General features: G+C 43.4%; 1 protein-coding gene across 3 annotated transcripts in view; it reads left to right on the top strand.

Moving 5' to 3' along the window:
- Window positions 1-26,375, top strand: part of LOC124804874 (4-coumarate--CoA ligase 1-like) — a 241,601-nt gene that overhangs the window by 194,863 nt on the left and 20,363 nt on the right. For 2 of the 3 annotated variants that reach the window (XM_047265236.1, XM_047265237.1), the window contains one exon: window positions 25,698-25,863. The exons of the other annotated variant lie outside the window; for it this stretch is intronic. In XM_047265236.1, the coding sequence (XP_047121192.1) occupies window positions 25,698-25,863 (166 nt within the window). The remainder of the gene's footprint in view (window positions 1-25,697; window positions 25,864-26,375) is intronic. 3 annotated transcript variants of the gene reach the window in all.

Genomic DNA, 26,375 nt, shown 5'->3' with positions numbered 1-26,375 from the left:
TGTATGTTCCTGTGCTCGTCGAATATGAGGAATCAAGGAATCGTACGTTCTCGGTTCGCTTTACAAACAAATCGTATTAATGAGATTTATTACAAAATAAAAAGAGACAATACTTAACTTTGGGATAACACAGATGTTTCACAAACAGAGGACGACATACGAAATAATCAAGTTTCTTTAGTTTAGACAGTCCTAATTCGCTTCTGTATAAGTCACTTGTCTTGAAGCTACTATTGAACTGGACCGCGATCGGTCGGGCGTGGCGCTGATGTCTGATGTCGCGTTGTCGTCCTGGAGAGGGGTCGGTCAGCGTGCGATTGGCTGACGTCTTCTCGCAGCCATCTCTTCTCTATCGTTCCCGACTGGCGAGCCGGCGCTTTACTTTACGTCGTAACATTCCTCCCCCCCCCCCCCCCCCCACCTCCCACCCAAAGCGAAGGACGGTCGTCAAATAAGGAGCAAGCACTACAACTGGAGGGGAGGCAGGAGCGTGGAAGCTGCGATGGCCCGGAAGCTGTGGCTGTAGGGGACATCAGACCTTCCGGTCGTACCCTGCCACCTGGCCTACGCTCTGGTGAAAACGTCCCCTGGAAAAGCCTAGAATGATAGGCGTCCACCTTCTGAGGCCCAAAGCTAGATGTAGAAGGCATCGGCTGCTGCGGTTTGGGGAGGAGGGGGGGGGGAGGGGGGGTCCAGCTCCATCGGTAGGACGAGAGGAGGTGGACGAGGCGAAGGGTCCGTCTCCATAGTGTCGTGATGGCACCCTCTGGCGGTTGCTGTGGCCACACTGTCATCGGGATACATGAAAATGGGGGGAAGAGATATAGAAGGATCACCGTGCACATGACAGTGGCGAATTTGATTCTGATGTCGGCGCTACAGTCCGTCTAGGCCTGAAATGCATGCGCCAAGTCGACGAGAGATCTCTCCTCGCGCCCACCGTCTGCTGCTGCTCGAAGTGGTACTCGCGGCCTTCGTTCGGCGTCGGATGCTGAGGAGGGTGGAGCAGGTGCAGCAGTGTGCGATGGCGGCGACCGTGAAGCAATTCCGCCGGCGACGGTCCATCTCGTGGATGCGAACGATAGGAGGCGAGAAACAGTTGCAATGCTCGATCGCTGGTATGTGCGGTGCGAAGTTTGGCCATCTGCTGCTTGAAGGTTCGGACAAAACGTTCCGCTTCGCCGTTTGATTGTAGATGAAATGCTGTACTAGTTAGATGTTCTGTACCAAATCCGTTCACAGAATGTTTCAAATTCATTTGATGTGAACTGAGGGCCCTTGTCCGACACTATGACTTTCAGGCAAACCTTCGAGGCACAAAATAGAGGACAAAGCCACGACTGTGCTACGTAACGTTGTCGAGTTCATTGGCACAGCAAAAGGAAACTTGCTGTAAGAGTCTACCACAATCAACCAACGGAGTCTGTGAGGGTATTTGTTTTGGTATAGCCGTACTGGCTCTCGGCCGTTTCCATCTGCTCGGTGTCCGCCCCCGGCAGCTGAATGGTCAGCGTGACGGATTGACAATCCTCTGGGCCCGGGTTCGATTCCCGGCTGGGTCGGGGAATTTCCTCCGCCCAGGGACTGGGTGTTGTGCTGTCGTCATCATCCTATCGCCCTCATCGACTGCAGGTCGCCGAAGTGGCGTCAGATTGAAAGACCGGCACCCGGCGAACGGCCTGCCCGACAGCGGGCCCTAGCCATTCGATTTAATAAATAAAAATAAATAAATCTGCTCGGTGGTACATAAACGCCATCTCGGCTTGTCCCTGACATGAATACCGGACCAGTCCGTTGCTTACAGTACGCTGCGTTAATCACACAACCCGCCTTTTTTTTTTTTTTTTTTTTTTTTTTTTTTAAATAGTGTGTGGTGTGGACTGAAGAGATCATCCTTGATGACTTATTCTTCTAGGATTGGATGTAAGGATAAAAGGAAAACACTTTATTTATTACACATTCAGTTAGGCTTGGGCACGCAATGGGTCCTTTAGCCTGCTGTCTTTGGTGATGTCTATCTCCTGTGGAGGGTGAAATGTGTCAAGGCTGTTATGTGTGACTGCTTCCTCGTGTTATGACAGATTGCCTATGGGAGGTGAAACGTTATTGACTTCGGTACTCGATACTTGTGCCATCTTGCAGGGTTTACCGTTCCTACCGATTCTAATTGTCGAACTTCGTCCCTAATGGCATCGATCTTGTCAAAAACTCGTAGACCCTTGTCATGGACCTTCTCTTGTATAGTGGTCTCGTGGAGTGCGGTGCGGATGTCGACGTTTCTTTTCCACCATGGAGCTCCTGTGATCCATCGATAGCAAATGTTTTGCACCGCTTGGAGTTTGTTGTAGTTGGGGACGCACGTAGTTCCCCACGGGGTGGAGCCATACAACATTGTGGGTTCCACCGTTGCCTTATACAATCGGAGTTTAGTCTTAGGGTTGAGATCCTTACTCTTCAGGAACGGAATCAATGACCTGGCCATCTTCTGGGCTGCCGTCTTCTTGTCGGCAATATGCTGCGTAAAGAGTAATTTTTTGTCAAGGTAGACACCGAGATACTTCACTCCCGGCGACCATGGGATAAATTGGTCAGCTATTTGGAGTCTGTCGTTCAGAACTGGTTTCCTCCGTGTGAACAGAACGGCTGCCGTCTTCGTCGGGTTGATCGTTATCACACAACCTGCTGCACACGAGGCATACTCGGCACGATTTGCACACACACAGATGGCGCTAGTATCGCATACACAAGGCATAAAGGGACAGTCCATTGACGGAGCTGTCATTTGCACCCAGGTGATCAGAGTGAAATGGTTTCCGATGGCACGGTGGAAGCACGACGGGAATCGACAGACACTGAATACGAAATGGAAGTTAGAGCAAGACGCATGGGCCATTCCATTTCGGAAATCTTTAGGGAGTCCAATATTCTTAGAACGCACAGTGTCAAGAGTGTACTGAGATGCCTCATTTCAGCCACTACCTCTCATCAAGGACAGCTCAGTGGCTGACGGTCTTCACTTAACGACCGAAGCAGCGGCATTTATTTAGAGTTGTCAGTGATAGAAGACAAGCAAGCCCTGGGTGAAATAACAGCGGCGATTAATGTGGGGTGTGCGATGAGCGCGTCCATTAGGACAGTGCGGCAAATTTTGCGTTAATGGGCTGTGGCAGCAGACGACCGACGAAAGTGTCTTTGCTAACTGCACTACACCGCCTACGGCGCCTGTCGTGGGCCCGTGAGCTTGTCAGTTGGACCCTGGGACACGGGAAGACCGTGGTCTGCTCACATGATTCCCGATTTCAGCTGGTAAGAGCTAACGGTAGAGTTAGACTGTGGCGCAGATCCCAAGAAGCCATGGATCCTAGTTGTCAACTAGGCACTGTGCAAGTTGATGGTGTCTCCATGATGGTGTAGGCTGGTTTTATATAGAACGGACTGGTTTCTCTGGTCAATCTTAGCCGATCATTGACTGGAAATGTTTATGTTCGACTACTTGGGTACTTGGGGACAATTTGCTCCATCCGTGGTCTTCATGTTCCCAAACAATGATAGATTTTTTTTATGGATGACAACTGGTCTACAGGTGTTCGCAGTTGGTTTGAAGACTATTTTGGACATTTCGAGCGAATGATTTGGCCACCCAGATCACCCGACATGAATCCCAAGGAACATTTATGGGACAAAATGGAGATGTCAGTTCGTGCACAAAATCCTACGCTGGCTACATTTTTGCAATGATAGATGGCTATAGAGTTACGTCCATCGACTTGTCCGTGGCACGTCGATTTGCTGCACTATGACGGTCGAAAGTAGGTCCGACACGATATTAGGACGTATCCCACGACTCCTGTCACCTCATTTTAAGAAAAAAATGCCTCTGAGCACTATGCGACTTAACATCGATTAGTCCCCTAGAACTTAGAACTACTTAAACCTAACTAACCTAAGGACATCACACACACATCCATGCCTGAGGCAGGATTCGAACCTGCGACCGTAGCGGCCGCGCGGTTCCAGACTCAAGCGCCTAGAACCGCTCGGCCACAACGGTCTGCCCTCATTTGAAGTGTCGAGACAAGTGACTACAAGAAACTATTCAGGTGTTTCTTGTCTACTACAGATTGGATCATGTGTTTAATCCCTGTTCAGGACTGTTTAGGAATGTACACAATGACTTGTACTTTTCTTTTCAACCACTGTCTTATCGAATATATTTACATCGCTTTGGCAATTATTAGTAATTCTTCACCACTGTTGCTACTGTTTTCCGTGTATTACGACGTCAATATTTCGCCTTTGAAAAGCGGCACTGTCATACTGCAATTTCGAGCTATGATACCTCCTAATATGTACAGCCATTTCGTTTAATCTTTCCTTATAGAAAGTCCTAATATGAACAATGTGGTTGAGGGCATGATATTGAGTCAATTTTTCAGCTGAGGCAGCATCATGCGTTTGTAGAATATCTAACATCATTTCCGGTTGTGACACACTGAATTTTAGCGTTTATAGAAATAGAGAGTGGTCATACGAAGTCTTGTGTTTAGGTATAGGCGTATCTTGACTGTCATTGCCCACACAAGGTTTGCAGAATCGAACTTTCGAAGTGATTTTGCTTATATTACGATGAATATATATTTTAATGAGTTATACAGACGGTTTGGATACGGCAATAATTTATATGTGCTTGCGAAGTGTGAGGCATTTCACTATACATGGTAAGTAGTTTTGCACAGATATCGCCTCTGACATCATCTTTGGAAATATCACATCTCTCACGTGTTTGGTCGTGTGTTTACACGCAGTCCAAGTCCGTCTGCAGTTTAAGTGACATTTAATCACCTTATTCCTTCCTAAGACAATTGAGCTGTGCGTGTGTCTGGGATTGTGTAGTTGGTTAGACGTTTTTATTTCTGTGAGCCATATTTTACAGAAATGCAACTGCACAGATAGAATACACACTTTACGTATTTAGATACCACTGCGACATGAACATTGCACTTTTCACATTGCTGAAGCATTTTTAGTATATCGTGAGCAATAATAAAGAATAAATACAGTCTGTAATGCTTTTAAAGAGCCTTTTGATTGCAAACTGCTGTTATTGACGTAGCCTCCAGTAATTCTACGTCATTTGTAATAACAGCAGTAATTTTCAATCAGTATCAAGGCTTATATATAATTTTAGTGACTAACATCATGCACCATCTCTGTCTCTTCTAAACTGGTGCAGAGAACAATTTAAATGTAGGAATACATAGTCTGTGGGTATGTTATGACTTACATCAAGGGTAAGCCCGACTAGTTACATGCAGTCTATTTATTCGCCTGCTTAAAATAGTATTATTTGGCTAACACGTATTTTTCTGCAATTATGAGCCTGGCCAATTTAGTTTTGCGACATTGAATAATTAGGCCTAACCTCTGAAATGTCATCCGTTATTAGGGCATTGGGATACACACTCCACAGTTTTGAGCGCTAATTTGGCGTACACGTGTATATGTGAAAATTCACTCGCACCTTCTTTTTTACATTGCAGACATATGTGCGTCACGTTAATTGATGTAGGTCTTAGAGTGTTTTTCTTTCTCATGAATTAACGTGAACTGGCAACGTAAACGTAGTATTTCTGCGCTGCCTACGTATTTTGCAGACTTTTAAAACTTTTCGAACATCTTAGATGTTATGTTACCACCAAACGTCTGACAGCAAACTGATGTTACTGTACATAGACTTCAATGGGACTGCATCATTTATAATAATAGCAATAATTGGCAATTAATGGCATCGTTTATATACGTTCTAGTGAATAAGATGATACATTATCTTTCTCCCTCCTAAAATGGTGCTTGAGAACAATTTAAATACGGAAATATTTAATTTGAGGTTTTGTTGTGACTTACAACAAGAGTAGACATAATTAGTTACATTTAGTCCATATGTTTGCCTGGTTAGAGTAGTATTTTTTAGATAACACGTAGTTTCTGCTGTTATATGCCCGGCCAGATTAGTTTTACGACATCAAATTATTAGGCCCACATTTTGAAATGTCTGCTGTTATTAGGTGTAACAATTAGCACTGGGGTACATAATTTTGAATTTTTGGCACTAATTTGGCACAAACGTCTATCTGTGGAAATTAATTCATACTTTATTTTTAGTTGAAACATATTTTTGCAATATTGTGACATCAAATTAATTCATTTGTATCTCACAGCGTTTTTTCATGTATTAACTTCAACAAGCAAACTAAACATCGCAATTTTTTCACTGCCGACGTTTTTGCAGACATTTTAGAAGTTTTTTTCACACCCTAGATGTGAAAATTAATTAATTTACGACTCTGTTGTGTTATTGATCATGCGGCAGTATGTTGGTGACAGGAAGACGTTGCAGTACAAGTATCGAACATTGCTCGTTTTTACCACGTGCTGGTGACTTGCTTTTATTTGGCGTTTTCAGCTGGAGTTTTAATTCGTTATCTACGTTTTATAAGCAAATATTTGTTTTTAACTGTTCGTACACAAATACGCTGTGTAGTTATTCAAATATCCCTTGGCGAACGATTTATAGTTTCAAACTAAATTTACCACTCTGACTGGCGACCCAGTCCGTAAACGAATTTTTGGAAGTCAATAATACAAATGTAGCAGACAAATTTTTAGGCAATTCATACACTTTATCATATTTAGCCAACTAGAGATGGCACGATGATGCATCAGTCGTGAGGCTGGGGTGGTTTCTGCTGGGAAGCATATGACGATGTGTGTGCAAAGTTAAATTTGCGCGCCATTCACTGCAGAGTCCTTAGGGTAGGGGAGCTTCATGCAGATTGCAGGAGGACAGGGTGTGGGAGGGCCCGCCCGCCACTCCCCCCCCCCCCCACTCTCCTCTCCTCTCCTCCCCTCCCCTCCCCTCCTTGACTGTGACATATGGTTCCCTGTACGGCCTCGGAGATAAGGAAGTAGTGATGGTGCCAGCAGCAAAACATGACATGCGCAGTTGCCTCTGCTGTGATATGACACCACGGATAAGAAAGCACGGATGCTGATGCCATCACATTTTGGGCCACAACAAACACTGCTACCCTAGTTACTAGTCAGTCTTTGGCGCTTACCAGATAGCACTGAAAAAGGAAACAGTGTAGGTCCGAGGAGAAGCAATGCTTTTCAGCAGAGATTCCTTCAGTAAGAACGCAGGCATCACAGAGATGTTGCAATAGAGGCGCTGTCCACCGCTCTGTAGATTAATGTTCAAATCTCTATAGTGTACTGTCCTAAAAGAATTATTGGTAATTATGGTGAAGATATAATTACCACAAAAACTAACAGACGGACGTCTGTTTATCGAAAATCAGTTAATAACTATTAAACGTCAAAACAATAATATGTCGAATCTACATTGCTAATAAACCTTCCTTGCTGCATCAAAGATCCTTTCTCGGTCCGTCTGCGCGCATAATGCCTAATGTCGCCATACCAGGTCTCTCCTTTTCTTTAAGCTCTGTATCGCCAGAATACTGGGATACTTAACTTGTCGACCCGACCTTGCTGAGTCTTTGTGTGGTGAGAGCAGCCGATTGATAGGTGTCATACTGCGTCACTCGGTGGGCTGCCGTGTCGGTCTGTGACGAAAGTTTGCTGCAGGTTGGCAAAAGACCGCCGGAACTGTAGTGTCATCGATGTAAGAAGGTTTTAATCGCTCTACCGAGACTGTTTGGTGCCTGCCATTTCGATCATTGGTGAAGGTCTTTTTTCTTCTTGCCAGCACATTGTGTCGGCCAGTAGACGGTGAAAGCAACGGCGTTCATAGGACGTAGTGTGTGTGCCGGAGATGCGACATTGCATCTACGTTTTTGTGAATGTCTACCGGGTAGAGCCATATGTAGTCGCGACACGTGTGAGCTCAAATACCCTACGAACCCTCTCATTACTTCTGTCGGTGTCGATTCGAGTGTTTCGAGTACAATAAGTTCTCTTAGTACCTTAACTGCTCTCCGTAGACCATTTGGGCAAGTAAGCATTTTAGATGTTTCTTTACGGCTGTTCACAGGCACGGCTGTACACGCAGCAGAGCATCCGTCAATGATGACGAGTAGCACGTGAGTGCCGCCCGCAGTGTGCGGTGTAGCCTCTCCACCACACTGTGACTTCCGGTGGTGCAAATGTGGTTGTAACCGTGTAGCCAAAGACGTTACTGAAATAGCTGCGGCTGGCCGATGTGGCCGAGCGGTTCTAGGCGCTACAGTCTGGAACCGCGCGACCGCTACGGTCGCAGGTTCGAATCCTGCCTCGGGCATCTGTGTGATGTCCTTAGTTAGGTTTAAGTAGTTCTAAGTTCTAGGGGACTGATGACCTCAGATGTTAAGTCCCATAGTGCTCAGAGCCATTTGAACCAAGTAGTTGCGACTCCAACTGACGTCCGCGATCAGTTGCAATTGTCTGAGGGACGCCAAACATCGAAACCTACGTGAATAACAGCGCCTTTCCCACCGACTCTGTGGAGATGTCTAGTACGGGCATAGCTTCAGGTCACGTCGTGAAACGATCGACTGCCTTGAGTGAGTAGCGGTGACCATCCGAATAGGGTAGCGAACTGCGCCACTGGAGGCGAAATGTGGTGCCTGACCTCGTTGCGTTGACATTCCAGGCAGCAGTGCGCACACTCTTTACAGTTCATTTCTATTCCTGGCTACACGCACGTGCTTGCAACTAATTTAGCCATTGCCCAGGCACCCGGAAGGGCCAGATTATGTAGCGGTGGAAACACTGCACGTCGTTTTTTTTACAGGTACCTGTGGACGTTATTTGATCCGCTCTGTGTCGCGCCAAACACCCGCTGTACAGTACGACAGCAGATCCGTTACAGTTGCAAAGCTGTGTGCTCGCACCTGACTAAGTTACCTAGTGTTAGGTCCTCTTGTTGTTCTTCTGCTATTTAATTCCACACTATTGCTTGCGGATTACACAATTTCGTGGTAAGCAATCTGCGGCAATATTATGGCTTTCCGAAATGTGATGGTTCAAATGGCTCTGAGCACTGTGGGACTTAACATTAATGGTCATCAGTCCCCTAGAACTTAGAACTACTTAAACCTAACGAACCTAAGGACATCACACAACACCCAGTCATCTCGAGGCCGAGAAAATCCCTGACCCCGCCGGGAATCGAACCAGGGAACCCGGGCGCGGGAAGCGAGAACGCTACCGCACGACCACGAGCTGCGGACCCGAAATGTGATGCCCATCAGTTGAACACTGTGCGATATATTCCCGTCGTCTACAATGGTTTGGTAATCAGTGATCTATTGCAAGATGGAAGAAACTAGTGAGTGGTTTGTCATCGGTAAAGACCATAAAGTGCCTGCCTTCCACTAATGGCTGCAAACGCTTGACCGCTTAATAGATCGCCAGCAACTCGCAATCGATAGCACTCCAGTTCCTTTGTAGCGGCGTAAAGTCTTGTGAATAAAACGCAATCGGCTGTGCTTCTCCAGCAGCGGTTTGGCTCGCGTCCACGACGAGGTCCAATGGTGCAGTAGAGTGGGGGTGGGCCAGCCGCCCGTCTTCCGCGAAACGCCTCTTCACTCTTCCGGCTACCAGACGTATATCTGCCTGAAAGCAGGGCATTAAGGGCTACCTGCTGATCCCTAAAAACCTAAGGAACGCTTTGTAGGTTGCCAGCAAATGCGTATCTTGTACTGCCGGAAGAGGCGAGAGGCCTGCTGCCGCGACTAAATATACTAAAAACTGGACCTCCGTCTTGCCGAAAACACACTTTGCTGCATTAATAACTCTAGCATACTCTTCTAAGTTTCCTCAGGTGTGAGAAATGTTCTTCCACGGTATCAGATTGTAGTCCACGTAGCAAAACAGAAATGTCCAACCGCACAGCATGTCGCGCATAAAGTGTTGCCATGCTTGTGCCACATTTTGCAACCTAAAAGGCACGGAGCTGTATTGAAAAGGCCGAAAAGTTTTGCATCACCTCGGTTCCGAGAGTTCCGGAACACGAACAGAAAATTGGGATAGATATCGACATAAACTTATATCTTCAACATCTCGCGGCCCTGTCAGCAACTTTGTAAATATTAATTTTAATCTTAATAATTAACAGCCTCAGTTGCACCGTTTGCCTAGAATTTACCTAGGTTTCAGTCTGGATAACCCAACCTTCTTCAGAATAACAGTCATTTAGTGGGTTATTGCTATTGCCTATCTTGAATATTGGTGTGAGTTGCGCTAAATTTCGAGCTACTATTAAAGATCGCCAGTCTTATGGATTTTGCGTTCGTTTAGTTTGTCGTTGTTTCTGCGTCATTTTTCTGATCTGTTTCGTGTACCGTAAGCAATCAGCTCCATCTTTTATTAATTTATTTGGTACAAATTCCTTAGACTGTCGAAACGTTGCCTTGGCCTTCCCGATCAGCAGATGCGTCTCCAGTCGGGCAGATAGGAGACATAATCGGACGATAACTCCAGCATCATCTACAAACAACATTAACCACTGAAATGCAACAGACTTGGAAGTCCTTCCCACCAACGGACATCCGGCATCTGTACAACACAATGCATGCACGTTTGCACACTTTCATTCAACATTTTGCCGGTTTCTGCGGTTATTAATGATGACCAGCATTCCCGTTTGGAATGGCTTTTCTCGCCCTTACATTAAACTGTGAACTGCAATGTTAATCGCTCACATATGTTATCTAGATTTATTTCCGAGATTTCATTACGCTATATTAATTATGTTTTTGATGTTGCGATTTTTTCCCGTCACTGCGTATAAAATTCTCATTTTAGTGAAATTCCAATCACGGAATAAAAGAATCTGGTCACCAGTCCTAAAGCGGATTATAAGTGGTTATAATTAGATTTAAGTTCACGTAGCAATCAGTAACATGTGTATTGCTCACGTACGTCCTTACTTGATGTGGGGTAAATTTTCATGTTCAACGGTCACGTAATACTTTCTTAAGTCGGAGTTGACATGCAAAACTCCAGAACTGACAAACAAAATGAAAGTCGGAAGGATATGCCGGGATACAGCAGCCAAAACATTGATTAATAAAATTCCCTTAAGCACATAGAATTATTATCTATAGTTGACTAAGAAGTAAAATTTGGTATCCTCTTCCATATTTACTAATTTCAATGGTTCTTCTAAGTATTGATTTCAAAAGTTAGATGTTGTTATTGCAGCACAAAATTTATTTGATTAGAAACGAGATTAAGTCTCACCTCAAGAAAAAATTTAGCTTTACTTTTTGGCAACGCTATTGTTCTTAGTGTAAATAAGTTTTAATAGGATACGAGTCCTGTCCCAGGTAATAATGACTTCGGATATCAGCGACTATGAAATTATAACTAATAGTTCACACAAAAGTTGTATCGTCCAAATCACTGGGAAGCCTTTTACGAGGGTTGTCCAGAAAGTAAGTTCCGATCGGTCGCGAAATGGAAACCACTGGGAAAATCCGGTAAAGCTTTACACAGATGTGTTGAGCAGTGTCTCTAGTATGCCTGTCGATCGTGTCGCGTCGCTCTTTTCAGTTTTGAGTGAACAGTGAGCACGTAAAGATGCGTAGGGAACAGCGTCTCCCGCCAAGTATAAGGGCCTGGTTAGAGATTTCGCCTGTGTCCTGCAGCCCACATAACACAATTGTCGAGCAGTTCCTTCTTCACGCCAATTCTCGGCAGCACACTGCAGGGGCAATGAAGATGCTCCTGCAGCGTTTCCGATGAGAAGTGTTTGATCACCCACAATACAGTCCGTAATTGGCTCCCCCTGAGTCTCATCTCTGCTCACAAGTACCGCTGGCTTTGAAGACAAAATTTTTCCACAGACAAAGAGCTGCAGACCAGCGCGGATAACTGGCCGAAAGCACAGGCGGCTGCTTTCTATGACGAGGCTATTGGAAAGTTGATACAACATTACGACAAAACTCGAAGTTGGAGCGGCTACTATGTAGAGAAGTAGGTGGAAGATGAACCTAACTGTTGCAAATAAAACGTTTCTGGTTTTCACTGTGGTTTCCATTTGCCGACCGATCGGAACTTACTTTCTGGACAACCCTCATATACAGCAAAAATTCTGAAGCGTCACGACCTTATACCTAAAAACGCTGCAGGCGCGAAGTAGAGGTTCGGCCGAAACATTATTAAAATTATGGCTCGTCTCGAGAAGCAAATACTCCTCATAACAGCTGTGCCCGGACGGTACTCTTCCCTTTTTTCTTCGTGATTCATAATTGTAAGCCACCTCCGTACTGTGGCGCTTGCAGCCAGCAGGTGCTCTCGCGACCGCAAAAAATTGCTGCAAAAACATTCGCTGTGCCAGAGCCATCCGCATTCGTCTGTTCCCTCAGCCGCAGTTACATCACCTCTTCTTTCAGCCGGCTGCTACTGTCACAGACCGTGTGCACTCCGAAGAGTTTCTGTCAACCACTGAGATATTTTCAGTGACTCGATGTAATGTAAATTCCCTGAAACTGCCAGCGTGTCAACAGATGTTACGAAATGGTTTTAAGTGTTTCTGATAATATTCTATTCATAACATATTCATATGAACATCAACAAAAGCAAAACGAGGATAATGGAATGTAGTCAAATTAAATCGGGTGATGCCGAGGGGATTAGATTAGGTAATGAGACACTTAAAGTAGTAAAGGAGTTTTGCTATTTAGGGAGTAAAATAACTGATGATGGTCGAAGTAGAGAGGATATAAAATGTAGACTGGTAATGGCAAGGAAATCATTTCTGAAGAAGAGAAATTTGTTAACATCGAGTATAGATTTAATTGTCAGGAAGTCATTTCTGAAAGTATTTGTATGGAGTGTAGCCATGTATGGAAGTGAAACATGGACGATAACCAGTTTGGACAAGAAGAGAATAGAAGCTTTCGAAATGTGGTGCTACAGAAGAATGCTGAAGATAAGGTGGGTAGATCACGTAACTAATGAGGAGGTATTGAATAGGATTGAGGAGAAGAGAAGTTTGTGGCACAACTTGACTAGAAGAAGGGATCGGTTGGTAGGACATGTTTTGAGGCATCAAGGGATCACAAATTTAGCATTTGAGGGCAGCGTGGAGGGTAAAAATCGTAGAGGGAGACCAAGAGATCAATACATTAAGCAGATTCAGAAGGATGTAGGTTGCAGTAGGTACTGGGAGATGAACAGGCTTGCACAGGATAGAGTAGCATGGAGAGCTGCATCAAACCAGTCTCAGGACTGAAGACCACAACAACAACAACATATTCATTTCTCATGTTGACTAAATAACGCTTAAACAGTGTTGAAATTGGCCATACACAAGAGTGAAATAAAAAAGAACCTCTTTCATCAGAAGGAACAAAAGTAAATATTTCCATCGCGATGCTCCGTTATGGAGATAGATACGGCTTTGTTTAAAAGCATGGATATTTGTAGGAATATTAATATTGTCTATTGGAATAGTTGTGCACAGTGTATATAGAGCAGTATAAGATGCAGTATGCTGACGGTTGTAGTCAAATAGTATCGCATTTGACGTCAGTAATACAGCATGTAACAAGACATCAACGATTCGTGTAGTAGTGAGTGGAACTCGGTATAAAGGTAGTCGGCTTTGTGCGGGGTTAGTGCGTCTTTAGTAGGAAACAGACGACATTCGTGACAATGCGTATTGTGTACATAAACCATGACTGTGGCAGTGCCACGTGGAAAACAGTTAACACGTACGAAGAAGCAAAAGTCGGCGCGTAGAAGGAAATGGGACTCTCTAATCGTCAAATCGCCAAGAAATTGAACTGTTCAGAAACAGTGATTTATAATTTCGTTCGGTTGCTGTGCGGTATGAACAGAACAGATAATTCGTGCAAATTACAAAATTATCTGATACATCGAAACGGTTACTTTTGCCTAAAGCAAGAGCCACAAACCGTTTTTCTTCCGAGCTAATAGTTGACTTTACAGTTACCAGTAACTACCTGACGTGTACGACAAATTTTGTCATACGAAAACAGTTTGTATTCAAGAGACTACAAGAGAAATTTGTTCTAACACCCAAATATAAAAACGCTAAATTGGAGTTTGCTGATAAACGTGTCATGGACTTGAGAATGAGACAAAGTGATCTTAACTGATGAGAAGAAGTTTAATTTAGATGGCGCGGATCGACATCAGTAAGACTGGCATGATTTGGGATCAGAGCAGCAGGTACGAATGAGCAGAAATTTTTATGGTAGAAGTATTAAGAATTGGGCAGCCTTCCGCCCACAAGGTAAATCACTCATTACCTGGGTGAACACTGGAATGAAATCTAACAAGTACTTTGAGATACTAGAGGCAGAACGGATTAGAATGTTTGAGAACCTAGGGGACGAAAGTCTACTGTTTGAAGAAGATAATGCTTCAGCAAGATAATGTTTTTGCTACAAAAAAAAAAAAAGTGGTTTGAAGATAAAGGTAACCATGTCTTGCCCTGGCCTACACGTAGCGTGAATATGGACTCCATGGAAAACATTTGGAGAATATCTGCAATGTGTATTTATCGCAATGGAAGGCAATTTGTGGCCATATGTGGGATGAACAGAGCGATACGAGAAGCGTGGGCGACAGTTTCACCGCAAGAATTACAATTCCTAACAAAATCAGTGCCGAAGAAAATTTATGAGGTAATTAAGAAGAGCGTATGTTGGACAAAGTACTTAAAATGCAATAATACAGCGGGACGGTGAGTGCCTTTTAGAACAACTTCCACCCTGGAAATGTTAACGTCTTATTTTCGTACTGTGTTACGAAAGAAACTACGTAATTCCTTCATGATTGTTTATGTCTTATATGGATCTATTACTTTCATCATAAATTCAGACACTGTACATTAATTTGGTAGGAACCCTGCATTTATACTGATTTCCATTACTGTACAGGATTGCGATGTCACGCAGTTGTTAGCATTTGACACGTAGAGCGATTTGATGTATCAATTTTTGTGTGAGGCTAACTGGAGGAGTGACTAGTAGATATTGACTGAAACTGATTTACGATTTAATTTTCGCAAGTCTTATGCGTTTTGCTAAAAATTAAGCTTTTATTTTTATTTGCTGTAAGAGGAAGTCTTCTGCTCTTTTGATTATAATGCGAAGTCATATGATCCTACATAAATATTTTTGTCCTCTCTAAAGATTCATTTTAATTGCACACATTTGTTATCCTAATTTTAAATGGTCTAGAAGAAAAGAAAAGAGAATGAAACGTACAAGTAAATGGAAAGACTAAAAAAGAAAGAAAAGAAAAAAATAACAGAAGGAAAATGGAACTCGTATCAGAGACGAAGAGCTTCGTAGAAAAAGAATAGGAATGACGAAATTTGGCATAAATGATACAGGACCAGAAGAGATAAATATTATGCTAGTGCACCTTTCACAAGTAGGTACTGCTACTTCTTTTTTTTGGGGGGGGGGGGGGGGTCATCAGTCTACTGACTGGTTTGATGCGGCCCGCCATGAATTCCTTTCCTGTGCTAACCTCTTCATCTCAGAGTAGCACTTGCAACCTATGCCCTCTACTATTTGCCGGATGTATTCCACTCTCTGCCTTCCTCTACGGTTTTTGCATTCTACAGCTCCCTCTAGTACCATGGAAGTCATTCCCTCATGTCTTAACATACGTCTTATCATCCTGTCTCTTCTCCTCATCAGTGTTTTCCACACATTCCTTTCCTCTCCAATTCTGCGCAGAACCTCCTCATTCCTTACCTTATCAGTCCACCTAATTTTGAATATTCGTCTGTAGCACCACATCTCAACTGCTTCGATTCTCATCTGTTCCGGTTTTCTCACAGTCCATGTTTCACTACCATACAATGCTGTACTGCAGACGTATATTCTCAGAAATTTCTTCCTCGAATTAAGGCCGATATTTCATATTAGTAGACTTCTCTTGGCTAGGAATGCCCTTTTTGCCAATGCTATCCCGCTTTTGATGTCCTCCTTGCTCCGTCCGCCGTTGATTATTTTCTGCCTAGGTAGCAGAATTCTTTAACTTCGTCTACTTCGTGACCATCAATCCTGCTGTTAAGTTTCTCACTGTTCCCATTTCTGCTACTTCTCTTTACTTTAGTCTTTCTTCAGTTCAGTCAATATTCTGTAGTTATTAGACTGTTCATTCCATTCAGCAGATCATGTAATTCTTATTCACTTTCACTCAGGGAGCAATGTCAGCTGCGAATCGCATCATTGATACCCTTTCATCTTGAATTTTAATTCTACTCCTGCACCTTTTATTTCCATCATTGTTTCTTCGATGTACGGATTGAACATTAGGGGCGAAAGACTACATCCCTGTCATACACCTTTTTTTCCGAGCAATTCGTTCTTGGTCGTCCACTCTTATTATTCCCGCTTGGCTCTTGTGCATATTGCATATTACCCGTCCCTCCCTATAGGTTACCCGTATTTTTCTCAGAGTTTCGAACATCTTGCTCCATTTTACACTGTCGAACGCTTTTTCCAGGTTGACAAATCCTATGAGCGTGTCTTGATTTTTCTATAGTCTTGCTTCCATTGTCAACCGCATCGACAGAATTACCTCTCTCGTGCCTTTACCTTTCCTAAAGCCAAACTGATCGTCATCTAGCGCATCCTCAGATTTCTTTTCCATACTTCTGTATATTATTCTTGTCACAAACTTGTATTCGTGAGCTGTTAAGCTGATTGTGCGATAATTCTCGCACTTGTCAGCTCTTGCAGCCTTCGGAATTTCGTGGACGATATTTTTCCGAAAGTCAGATGCTATGTCGCCAGATTCGTACATTCTGTACACCAGTGTGAATAGTCATTTTGCTGCCACTTCCCCCAATGATTTTAGAAGTTCTGATGTAATGTTAACCATCCTTTCTGCCTTATTTGATCTTAAGTCCGCCAAAGCTCTTAAATTCTACCAATACTGGATCCCGTACCTCTTCTAAATCGACTCCTATTTCTTCTTCTGTCACATCGTACAAATCTTCCTGCTCATACAAGCCTTCAACGTTCTCTTTCAACCTATACGCTGTCTCCTTTGCATTTAACTGTGGAATTTCTGTTACACTCTTAATGTTACCAACCGTGCTTTTAATTTCTCAGTAGGTTGTTTTGACTTTCCTGTGTCCTGAGTCAGTCCTTCCGACAATCATTTCTCTTTAGATTTCTTCACATTTTTCATGCAGCCATTTCGTCTTAGGTTCCCTGCGCATCCTGTTTATTTCATTCCTCAGTGACTAGTATGACTGTATTCCTGAATTTCCCTGAACATTTTTCTACTTCCTTCTCTCAGCAATCTGCTGAAGTATTTCTTCTCCTACCCGTGATTTCTTCGCAGTTACCTTCTTTGTACCTATGTTTTCCTTTCTGGTCGTTAAACACTATAAATCCATAGATACATTCGCATAGTTTGAAAGTGACATGGAAGTTGCATGCTGAAACTGTGTTTAACTGAATTTCTCACTAACAACCTGAAAACTGTCAGACTTCTAAATTACGATTTCAAATTCACTTGAACATGAACTTATTTATGCACATTACTTTTTAGGAATGTGATTTTCATTAATCTGAAATGCTTCTGATTGTAAATTTACTGCATGAAAACAATTCAGAGGAATACTCAGAATGACTAACGATTACATTATTTAAATGTGCCGTATTACAGAAAACGTATTGTTGAATTTACAAGAAATTTCACTATTTGGAAACTGCTCCTAATACTCGTATTCTGTGAAAAATGTTCATTTAGACCCTAGGAATAATTCTTACTTTGAAAAGCATAACGTGACTCTGCTCTGGCTGCATTGCAGATGGTGATCTGAAATAAATCACCGCACGGCCGTTTTTAAAGTTGATGTTTTGGCAAATTAGTTTTTGATTGTCTTTTCAAAATTGTTAATTATTGTTCATGCAAACCTGCAAGGCGTGACAATGACAATTGAACGGAACATTTTTCTTTTAATAGTGGGATACGCTTTGTGAAATAGCTATAAATGACAAAAGGAAGCACTTGGAAATACTTTCAATGACACAAAGTGAACTCCAGCTAATATGAGCAGTCAGCATTCTGTTCGCATTGTCGTACTCGATAATGTCTGCGTCGACAAAATATTTCTATTACAATAAATTATTTTCTCGAATTCGTAGTAGAATATTATTTAACCTAAGAACTAATGAGAGTACTGAATACATGATGACTAGCAATCCTTGACTGCAAACACGTAGATATTGTTGGACATAATGGGTGGTTGGTTGGTTGGCTAGCTGGCTGGCTGGTTTGTTTTGGGATAGGGGACCAAACAGCGAAGTCGTCGATCCCGTCGGATTAGGGAAGGATGAGAAGGAAGTCGTCCGCACCCTTTCAAAGGAACCTCCCGGCCTGAAGCGATTCAGGGAAATCACGGAAAACTTAAATCAGAATGGCTGCACGCAGATTTGAACTGTCGTCCTCCCGAATGCGAGTCCAGTGTTATGACCACTGCGCCACCCCGCTCGGTTGGACATAATGAAATCTTTACAAAGCAATAACAACTGAACTCGTACTTACAGCTAATGAACTCAGAATCAGTTACCTTTTCTGACGTGCTGTCCCTTTATTCATTCATCTTAAAAATTAACCTTTATCCTCAGGCTACACATGGAACATGGAACATCTCTGGGCGGCATCTCCGCTATCCAGGCTGCTCATTCCACCATGATCCAACCAACACCCTGCCTGCCTCTACGCCTCCACAACTGCCATTGCGCAATGCTGAGACTCGACTCGATTCGACTGTTACTTTCTAGCTCGCCCGCGCTTATTTTAATAATGCAACTTCTGAAGACCATAGACTGTGTATCTCTCCTGTGTTCAGAATGCAAAACTATTTAAAGCGACAATATTGCTAAGAAAGAGGTAATTTTCATTATATTTGCATGAAAATGCGTTTGCGATCAAAGATGCGCCAAGTGGTAATATACCAAACTGTGATTTACTACTATTTCATTTAGTGTATAAGCCTTTCAAGTTCCAAGAATGCGAAAATATGTTGCTGATTCCCACCTATTTAGGTAGCAATGACAATAAGAGAAACCACAGCTTTCAAGGAAACATTTAGGTATTCATTCTCACCGCGCGGTTTTAGCCGAGCGGTCTCAGGCGCTGCAGTCGTGGGCTGTGCGGCTGGTCCCGGCGGAGGTTCGAGTCCTCCCTTGGGCGTGGGTGTGTGTGTTTGTCCTTAGGATAATTTAGGTTAGGTAGTGTGTAAGCTTAGGGGCTGATGACCTTAGCAGTTAAGTCCCATAAGATTTCGCACACATTTGAACATTTTTTTATTCATTCTCCCACATGTCATTTGAGGATGAAATGATCGAGAAATAGTGTGGGCGTGGTTCTGTGAACAATCTGGCAAGAACTTAATTCTAAATCGCAGAGCAGTGATGTAGGTGTAGAAGTAGACAGATAAGTAGAGAGCAGTGTTTATCTCCGATATTTATCCAGTGTTATTTTCTCGCTGTACAATGTGACGTATGTATACACATATGATGTCAACAAAGAAAACTATATTTTAAAACCATAATGATTAATACAGAAGACCTCTTTGTCCTGCAGATACTTTTGACGTCAACTAACCGTCATGCCATGTTATGCCGATAATTTATCTCGATCTCATGATATTTTCAGATAGAAACTAATAGAAATCAATTCAAATAGTTATCAGTTATTATGTTTTGGCTATATTTCCTGTGTTTGTGAAATTTGTTTTCACTTTTTCTTTTGTCTCAGTGCTCAAAAAATATGACAGCTACCTTGCATTACTTTTTGTCACATCTTAGTAGCGGTGTGAAACATCTTCGTTTTGGTATGTCTGTAGCATCAGCTACCTAACACACATCTAATCGTCGATAGCCGAATATCGTGTTGTTGATTCCGTCAATGTCTTCGCCTATGGCTGCGATTTTAGAATTTCATCAAGTGTGTTACTTCCACGACAAGTGCGGTACTTTTAAATTAATCCACGCATGCCACGCTAAGATAGAAGGAGTCGATTCGTTGTGCAACTTCACGGACTTTGAATAAATTTCCGACTGTTACAAAACACAAAAAGAAAGAGGTGTCGAATATATCGATTTGGACGAAAAAATTCGCATTATAGGTACACGGTGGTACATGTCTGTGGAACCACAGTTGTAAAACAAAAACGAGTGGACAAACAGAAATTTAAGAAGTGATATGACGTGCGGGGAAGGGAAAACATATGACGGACGTTACCAGCAGAGTGGCAACTTTGAAAGCTTCCATCTCGAATGCAACTCGTAATTTTCAAATGGAAAGAGGGTCATGTGTCGCAAAGGATGGAGAATCAGACGAGAAATACACTCGCGTATCTCATAGCTTAATTATTTCTCGAGTTATGTCACATTTTGTGCAGAGCAAGACAGATACTTGTGATAACATTGGAAGGTACGGAACTCGGTCGACGTGTTGTCCAACACACCGTACGTTTGCTGTCATCCGCTTCACACATTCCTCACTGACACGAATCTGCAAGCGTCAGCAGTCCCCTCCCTGAGGTGTGCATGTTCTTCACCTCGTGCACAACTGCATTTATATTTCCCCACAGACAAAAATCCACTCACTTTAAACATGGGTTCAAATGTTTCAAATGGCTCTGAGCACTATGGGACTTAACATCTGAGGTCATCAGTCCCCTAGAACTTAGAACTACTTAAACCTAACTACCCTAAGAACAGCACACACATCCATGACCGAGGCAGGATTCGAACCTGCGACCATAGCAGCTACGCGGTTCCGGACTGAAGCGCGTAGAACTGCTCGGTCACAGCGGCCGGTTAGTACATGCTGGGTTGCGTCATCTCTGAATCACTTTACACACACTGTGCATTCCTTACCTTAGTCATTACGAAAATGACTTAAACACGCAACAGTGCCTGTATTCGACACCGGGACGAGAATCGGTACAGAGCTACTTCCTGATATTTTCATTTGAAAACAGTATTTGCTAAGGTATTCGGTTGCCAGTCCTTTAGGGACAAACCCGAGATTTGTCTTTGAAACTTCAGTCAAATCCATTAACAGAATATCACAAAATTTTACTGTTAGATTTTTGTGAAATAAAAGTGTATAAAGCGAGCATAATTTTTATGCCATTTATAACAAAAATTAGTGAGATTATTGAAACAGATGTGTGAGCAATTTAAATTGCAAAATCACAATAGTTAATTAGTCGTGAACTTAAGCAAAGCGCCCATTCAGTAAATAAGTAGAAGCTTTCAAACATTTGAAACTCCGTGTTGGAAACCAACAACATAAACAAAAGATAGTTTGAGAAGAGCGCTATCTGGCGGAGCATCCAGAGACTAGGCTGCCAACAAGCAACCATAGGGAAGCTGCATACTACTTCTCTTTTGAAGAACAGGTACAAAAACAATTCCACAGCACAGACATGGGCACCTGCGAGGCACTCTCCTATGCCAACCTGTTTATGGGTCACCTAGAGGAGACCTCCCTAGCCTCCCAAAGCACCAAACCCCTAGTCAGATTGAAGTTCATTGACGATATCTTCATGATCTGGACTCAGGAACAAGACACCCTACCCTTATTGCTTCACAACCTCAACACTTTCTCTCCCATCTGCTTCACCTAGTCAGAGTGCCACCTTCCTGGACGTTCATCTCTTCCTCTTTGATGGATCGATCCACGCCTCTGTCCACATTAAAACCAAAATTGCCTACATTTCGACAGGAGTCTTCCCTTCCACACCAAAAAAAATGTCAACCATACAGCCTGTCCACCCAGGAGCAGAGCATCTACAATGACAAGGCCTTCATATACAGGCTGTATCCCCAAGACTTAGTCCACAAACAGACCTCCCATGCCGTTCCTCCATACACCCCCAATTCTCCCATCACCCCCAAGAATCAGCTACAAGGCTGTGCCCCTTTGTCACCCAGTATCACACTAGACTGGAACGACTGTATTCTTCGTCAGGGCTTTGATTACTTATCTTCGTGACCTGAAACGAGGGCATCCTACCCTAGGTCCCTCCCACGCCTCCTAAAGTGCTGTTCAATCGCCCATCCCCTAGCCACTCCCAGTCCTGAACCCTTGCAACTGGGATCTTATCCCTATGGAAGACCCAGGTGCAAGACCTGCCCAGATTACCCACCCAGCACTTCCTATTCCAATCCTGTCACAGGCTTATCCTGTCTGCAGCCCGTGGTCGTGCTGTAGCGTTCTCGCTTCCCACGCCCGGGTTCCCGGGTTCGATTCCCGGCGGGGTCAGGGATTTTCTCTGCCTCGTGATGACTGGGTGTTGTGTGATGTCCTTAGTTAGGTTTAAGTAGTTCTAAGTTCGAGGGGCTGATGACCATAGAAGTTAAGTCCCACAGTGCTCAGAGCCATTTGAACCATTTGAACTTATCCTATCCTATTAGAGGCCAGGCCACTTGTGAAAGCAGCCATGTCATATACCAGCTCTGTTGCAATCGCTGCAAAGCTTTTGATATTGGTCTGATGAGTAACCAGCTGTCCACCAGAATGAACAGCCACTGCCAAACTGTGGTCAAGAGTGAAGTAGACCACCCTGTGGAACAACATGCAGCTGCACATAACCTGCTTTATTTAAATGGCTGCTTCATTACCCAAGTCATATGGATTTTACTCTCCACCACCACCTTTTGTGAGCTGCTCTAGTTATAGTTACAACACATTCCCCTTTCCTGGAATTATTCCGGCTTCAACTACCCCTACACCCTTCGTGCAACAGTTTTGATCCCTTCTGTTCTATCACTTTCTCCTTTATTCTCGTCTCTCACCATCTTTGTGTGCCACCCGCTGCCAGTGCACCTGCCAATCTTTACCATTCCCAAATCTGCTCCTTCCTCGCCTGTTTCTCCTCCTTCTCCCTGCCCCACAGCCTCCCGACTCTGTGCCTGTCGTCCATGCACGCACCACCAGACTGCCCTTGTCTTCCTTCACCTGTACCCTGCCATCCCCTGCCCCCTCCAGATTGCTGCTTCCATTGTAGATGACAGTTGTGTTCCATCCTCAGCTGCCAGAGATGGCGCTCTTGTGGGCATGAGGTGTGCTTGCTTGTGTGAATGAATGTTTGTGTGTTTCCTTTTCTGAAGATGGCTTTGGCCGAAAGCTAAAGTGTGTCCTTTCGTTGTGCATGTGTGCAACTCAGTTACAGTAAGTAGCAGTCTATCTTTTCCTTGTATTGTTAACTAAAAGCTTTACTTGTTTTGAATTGTGGCGTTTTTTTTTTTGTTACCGTTCATTATCAAAGTAACAGCGATTTGCAGTAAGATAATAACTAACTAATCACAAACCACTTTTATTATATGCTGATAGCATTGGAATAACACTTCTGTTACGTAACATTAAACTTACTGCACAAACGTCTGAACTGCATAGAACTACTCTCCAGTTAAGAACATAACCAGAAAATATTAATATCAACAACTTTCTCTAACGTAACTAAAAGCACTCCTTGCCTTTTAACAGAAGCACCGATACGTAGACAGTGAGCAATTAGCACAATGCAGGACACATCTCGCATCAGTAGCGTAGCTAGAGCTCGTCATGCAGTATTTCTTCATTGCGTGCTGAATTTGTTGTGCTTAGCCTTAAAAAAATTAGGCTATTAATAACTGAAATCTAGTGTCCGTCCAGTGTTGTGCTACATCATTTGGTGCACACTACTGAAATGAAATGATTGTGTGGCATTGTTGGCCAGGAGGCCCAATGCGGAGAAGATCGCTGACGCCACTTCGGCTACTTGCGAGTCAGTGATGATGAAAGACACACAACACCCAGTCATCACGAGGCAGAAAAAAATCCCTAACCCCGCCGGGAATCTTTTTTTTTTTTTTTTTTTTTTTTACTTTGTACATAATCAACTTTTATTGCAGCTAGTACATCATTCACAAGTAAAATATGACAACTTCCACCATAATTTACTTTCACACAACTGTATTACTCACAACCAGCACTATTTCATTAGTTAATGCTTGTATCAATCTTACATCCAACACAGTAGCTGACAATATTAACAATGCACTAAGTAGTATAACAGTGAAATATTTACACCAAAATTTTAAGGTACTCTACAGAAAGTAAGCCTGTTATTCTCTTCCAGAATAATGCTTCAAATTAACCAAAACATAGGCTGGTATAACACAAATACTGGTTGCCAGGACTGTTCCCGGGACGTATTTTTCCGCTTTTGAAATTTTTGTTCGGGGCACACCCGAAACAATAGAGCGACTTTGGCAAATCATGCTGCCAAATCTCGGGGCAACACGGAATGCTCCTTGAATTCCAATCATTTTCTTTACAAGTTGTTCAAACTGCAAATCCTTCTTCAATGGCTCAACCTGCAGTCTTCTGAGTTCGGAAAATGGCTACCGGGACCCCGTGCACGGGAAGCGAGAACGCTACCGCGAGACCACGAGCTGCGGACTATGCACATTACTGTGTGGCCTCAAGTGACTGACAGCCTCCTTTCATGTTGCACTCCAGGGCAAGAAAAAGACAACAGACTAAGAGGTGGATTACATTTCCTGTTTTTGTGTTGGTAGGCCGCCTTCTGAAATTCGTTGCATCATACCATGAGGAGGAGATGAGTTACTTACATATATAATTGAATATATTAATAACGTAAACGCCGGCCGCGGTAGCCGAGCGGTTCTAGACGCTCAGTACGGAACCGCGAGACTGCTACGGTCAGAGGTTCGAATCCTGACTAGGGCATGGATGTGTGTGATGTCCTTAGGTTAGTTAACTTTAAGTAGTTCTAAGTTCTAGGAGACTGATGACCACAGCTGTTAAGTCCCATAGTGCTCAGAGCCATTTGAACCATTTTTTGAATACCGTAAACAAACTGATTTTCAAAACTGATTCGATAAAGAAAATTATTATGCACATTTTACATAAGTATCAACAGTTAACCGTTGGTCTGACAGACATGGTGTACGAAACATAATCAGTACCAAAAAAATATGAGGTGAAAAGCATGAAATAAATAGCAAAGTATAGAGTTGGTACGTTACGAGTTCCACTAAATCACTGTGGTCTGGCTCTGTCGTGTTGATTGATATCTTTAGCGATAACATGGGTGTTCCCCTAATCTGATATGAGAAGTATATCGATGTATTCGGTTTGTGGAAACGCTGATAGAATTTACGTCACCGATAAGGGAAAAACATCAGTGATAACTCGAGAATGAACATACCTTTACTCAACTGAAAGACAGCCTGTTTATCTCGTGTAATTCTCTTTTTGTCTGATAGTCACATGACCCATATTCCGTTTCGAAATCACCATTTGCATTCCAGATGGCTGCTTCCAAAACTGACAGCATGTTGTTAACATAGCCTCACACAACTTGGTTTTAAAAGTGTGTTTATCCAACCTGGTTATAACAAACTTATGACCAACCCATAACCTTAAGAATCTATATTAACTGAGTTTTTGCCCTGTTCGAGTTTATGCGACATAAATTATACGTCAACGTGTTCCAGTATACTGAAAGAAAGAAACATCATTTCAATCTTCGCTATCTCTGAGGCACACTGTAGAAGCTCCCTCTCTTGCTGTCGCACACCTAGCGTTACCTCACAACATGCAAATAAGTATAGTACGTGGGGAATAGCGTGCATGGACGTGTGGTGTGTGTCACGCAGGTCGCGCCGTCTGAGCTGGAGGGCATTCTGCTGACCCACCCAGCCGTGAAGGAGGCGGCGGTGGTGGGCGTGCCCCACCAGTTGGACCAGGAGCGCCCCAGAGCGTACGTCGTGCTGCAGCCGGGCGCCAGCGTCACTGAGCGGGACCTGCTGGAGCTGGTCAACTGTGAGTGCACTTGTCTACACAGTCGCAGCGTCTCAGACTAGGTGTACGCCGGCGGGAGTGGGAAGTGTTAGACCGTGGACCGTGGAAGTCTTACACCGAACGCTACAGAACTGATACCCAGTATTTCTGGACTTGAGGGATACGTTGATTGAAATCGCCTACTAATCTGACCTTATTTTCAGTACAGAAAAATACATTCCTTTAGATGGAGAATGGTGTGAACATACTAGGGTTTTTCGGTGTGTCTAAAATTATTGGAACTTTTCAAGTGGAGATCGGAAAACAGAATGCCCAGAAGACATGCACACCATCTCTGAGAGTGTGAGAAGTGTCAAATATTGGCGTGTGGGATGTAGGAACATCATACTAGCCAATCGAACAGACAGTTGGCTGTAGTGGAATGGCTGCAGAAAGATTGGTGACGAAGTGTAATGTGGCAAATGGTGTCACGTGAGGAGTTTGGACAGGTCGTCTCAGAATGTGAAGATGGTGAGACTGCGCTACTGACTAAT

Source organism: Schistocerca piceifrons, chromosome 7, assembly GCF_021461385.2.
Source record: "Schistocerca piceifrons isolate TAMUIC-IGC-003096 chromosome 7, iqSchPice1.1, whole genome shotgun sequence".
Lineage (NCBI taxonomy): Eukaryota > Metazoa > Arthropoda > Insecta > Orthoptera > Acrididae > Schistocerca > Schistocerca piceifrons.
This window is presented reverse-complemented; position numbering and strand designations above follow the sequence as displayed.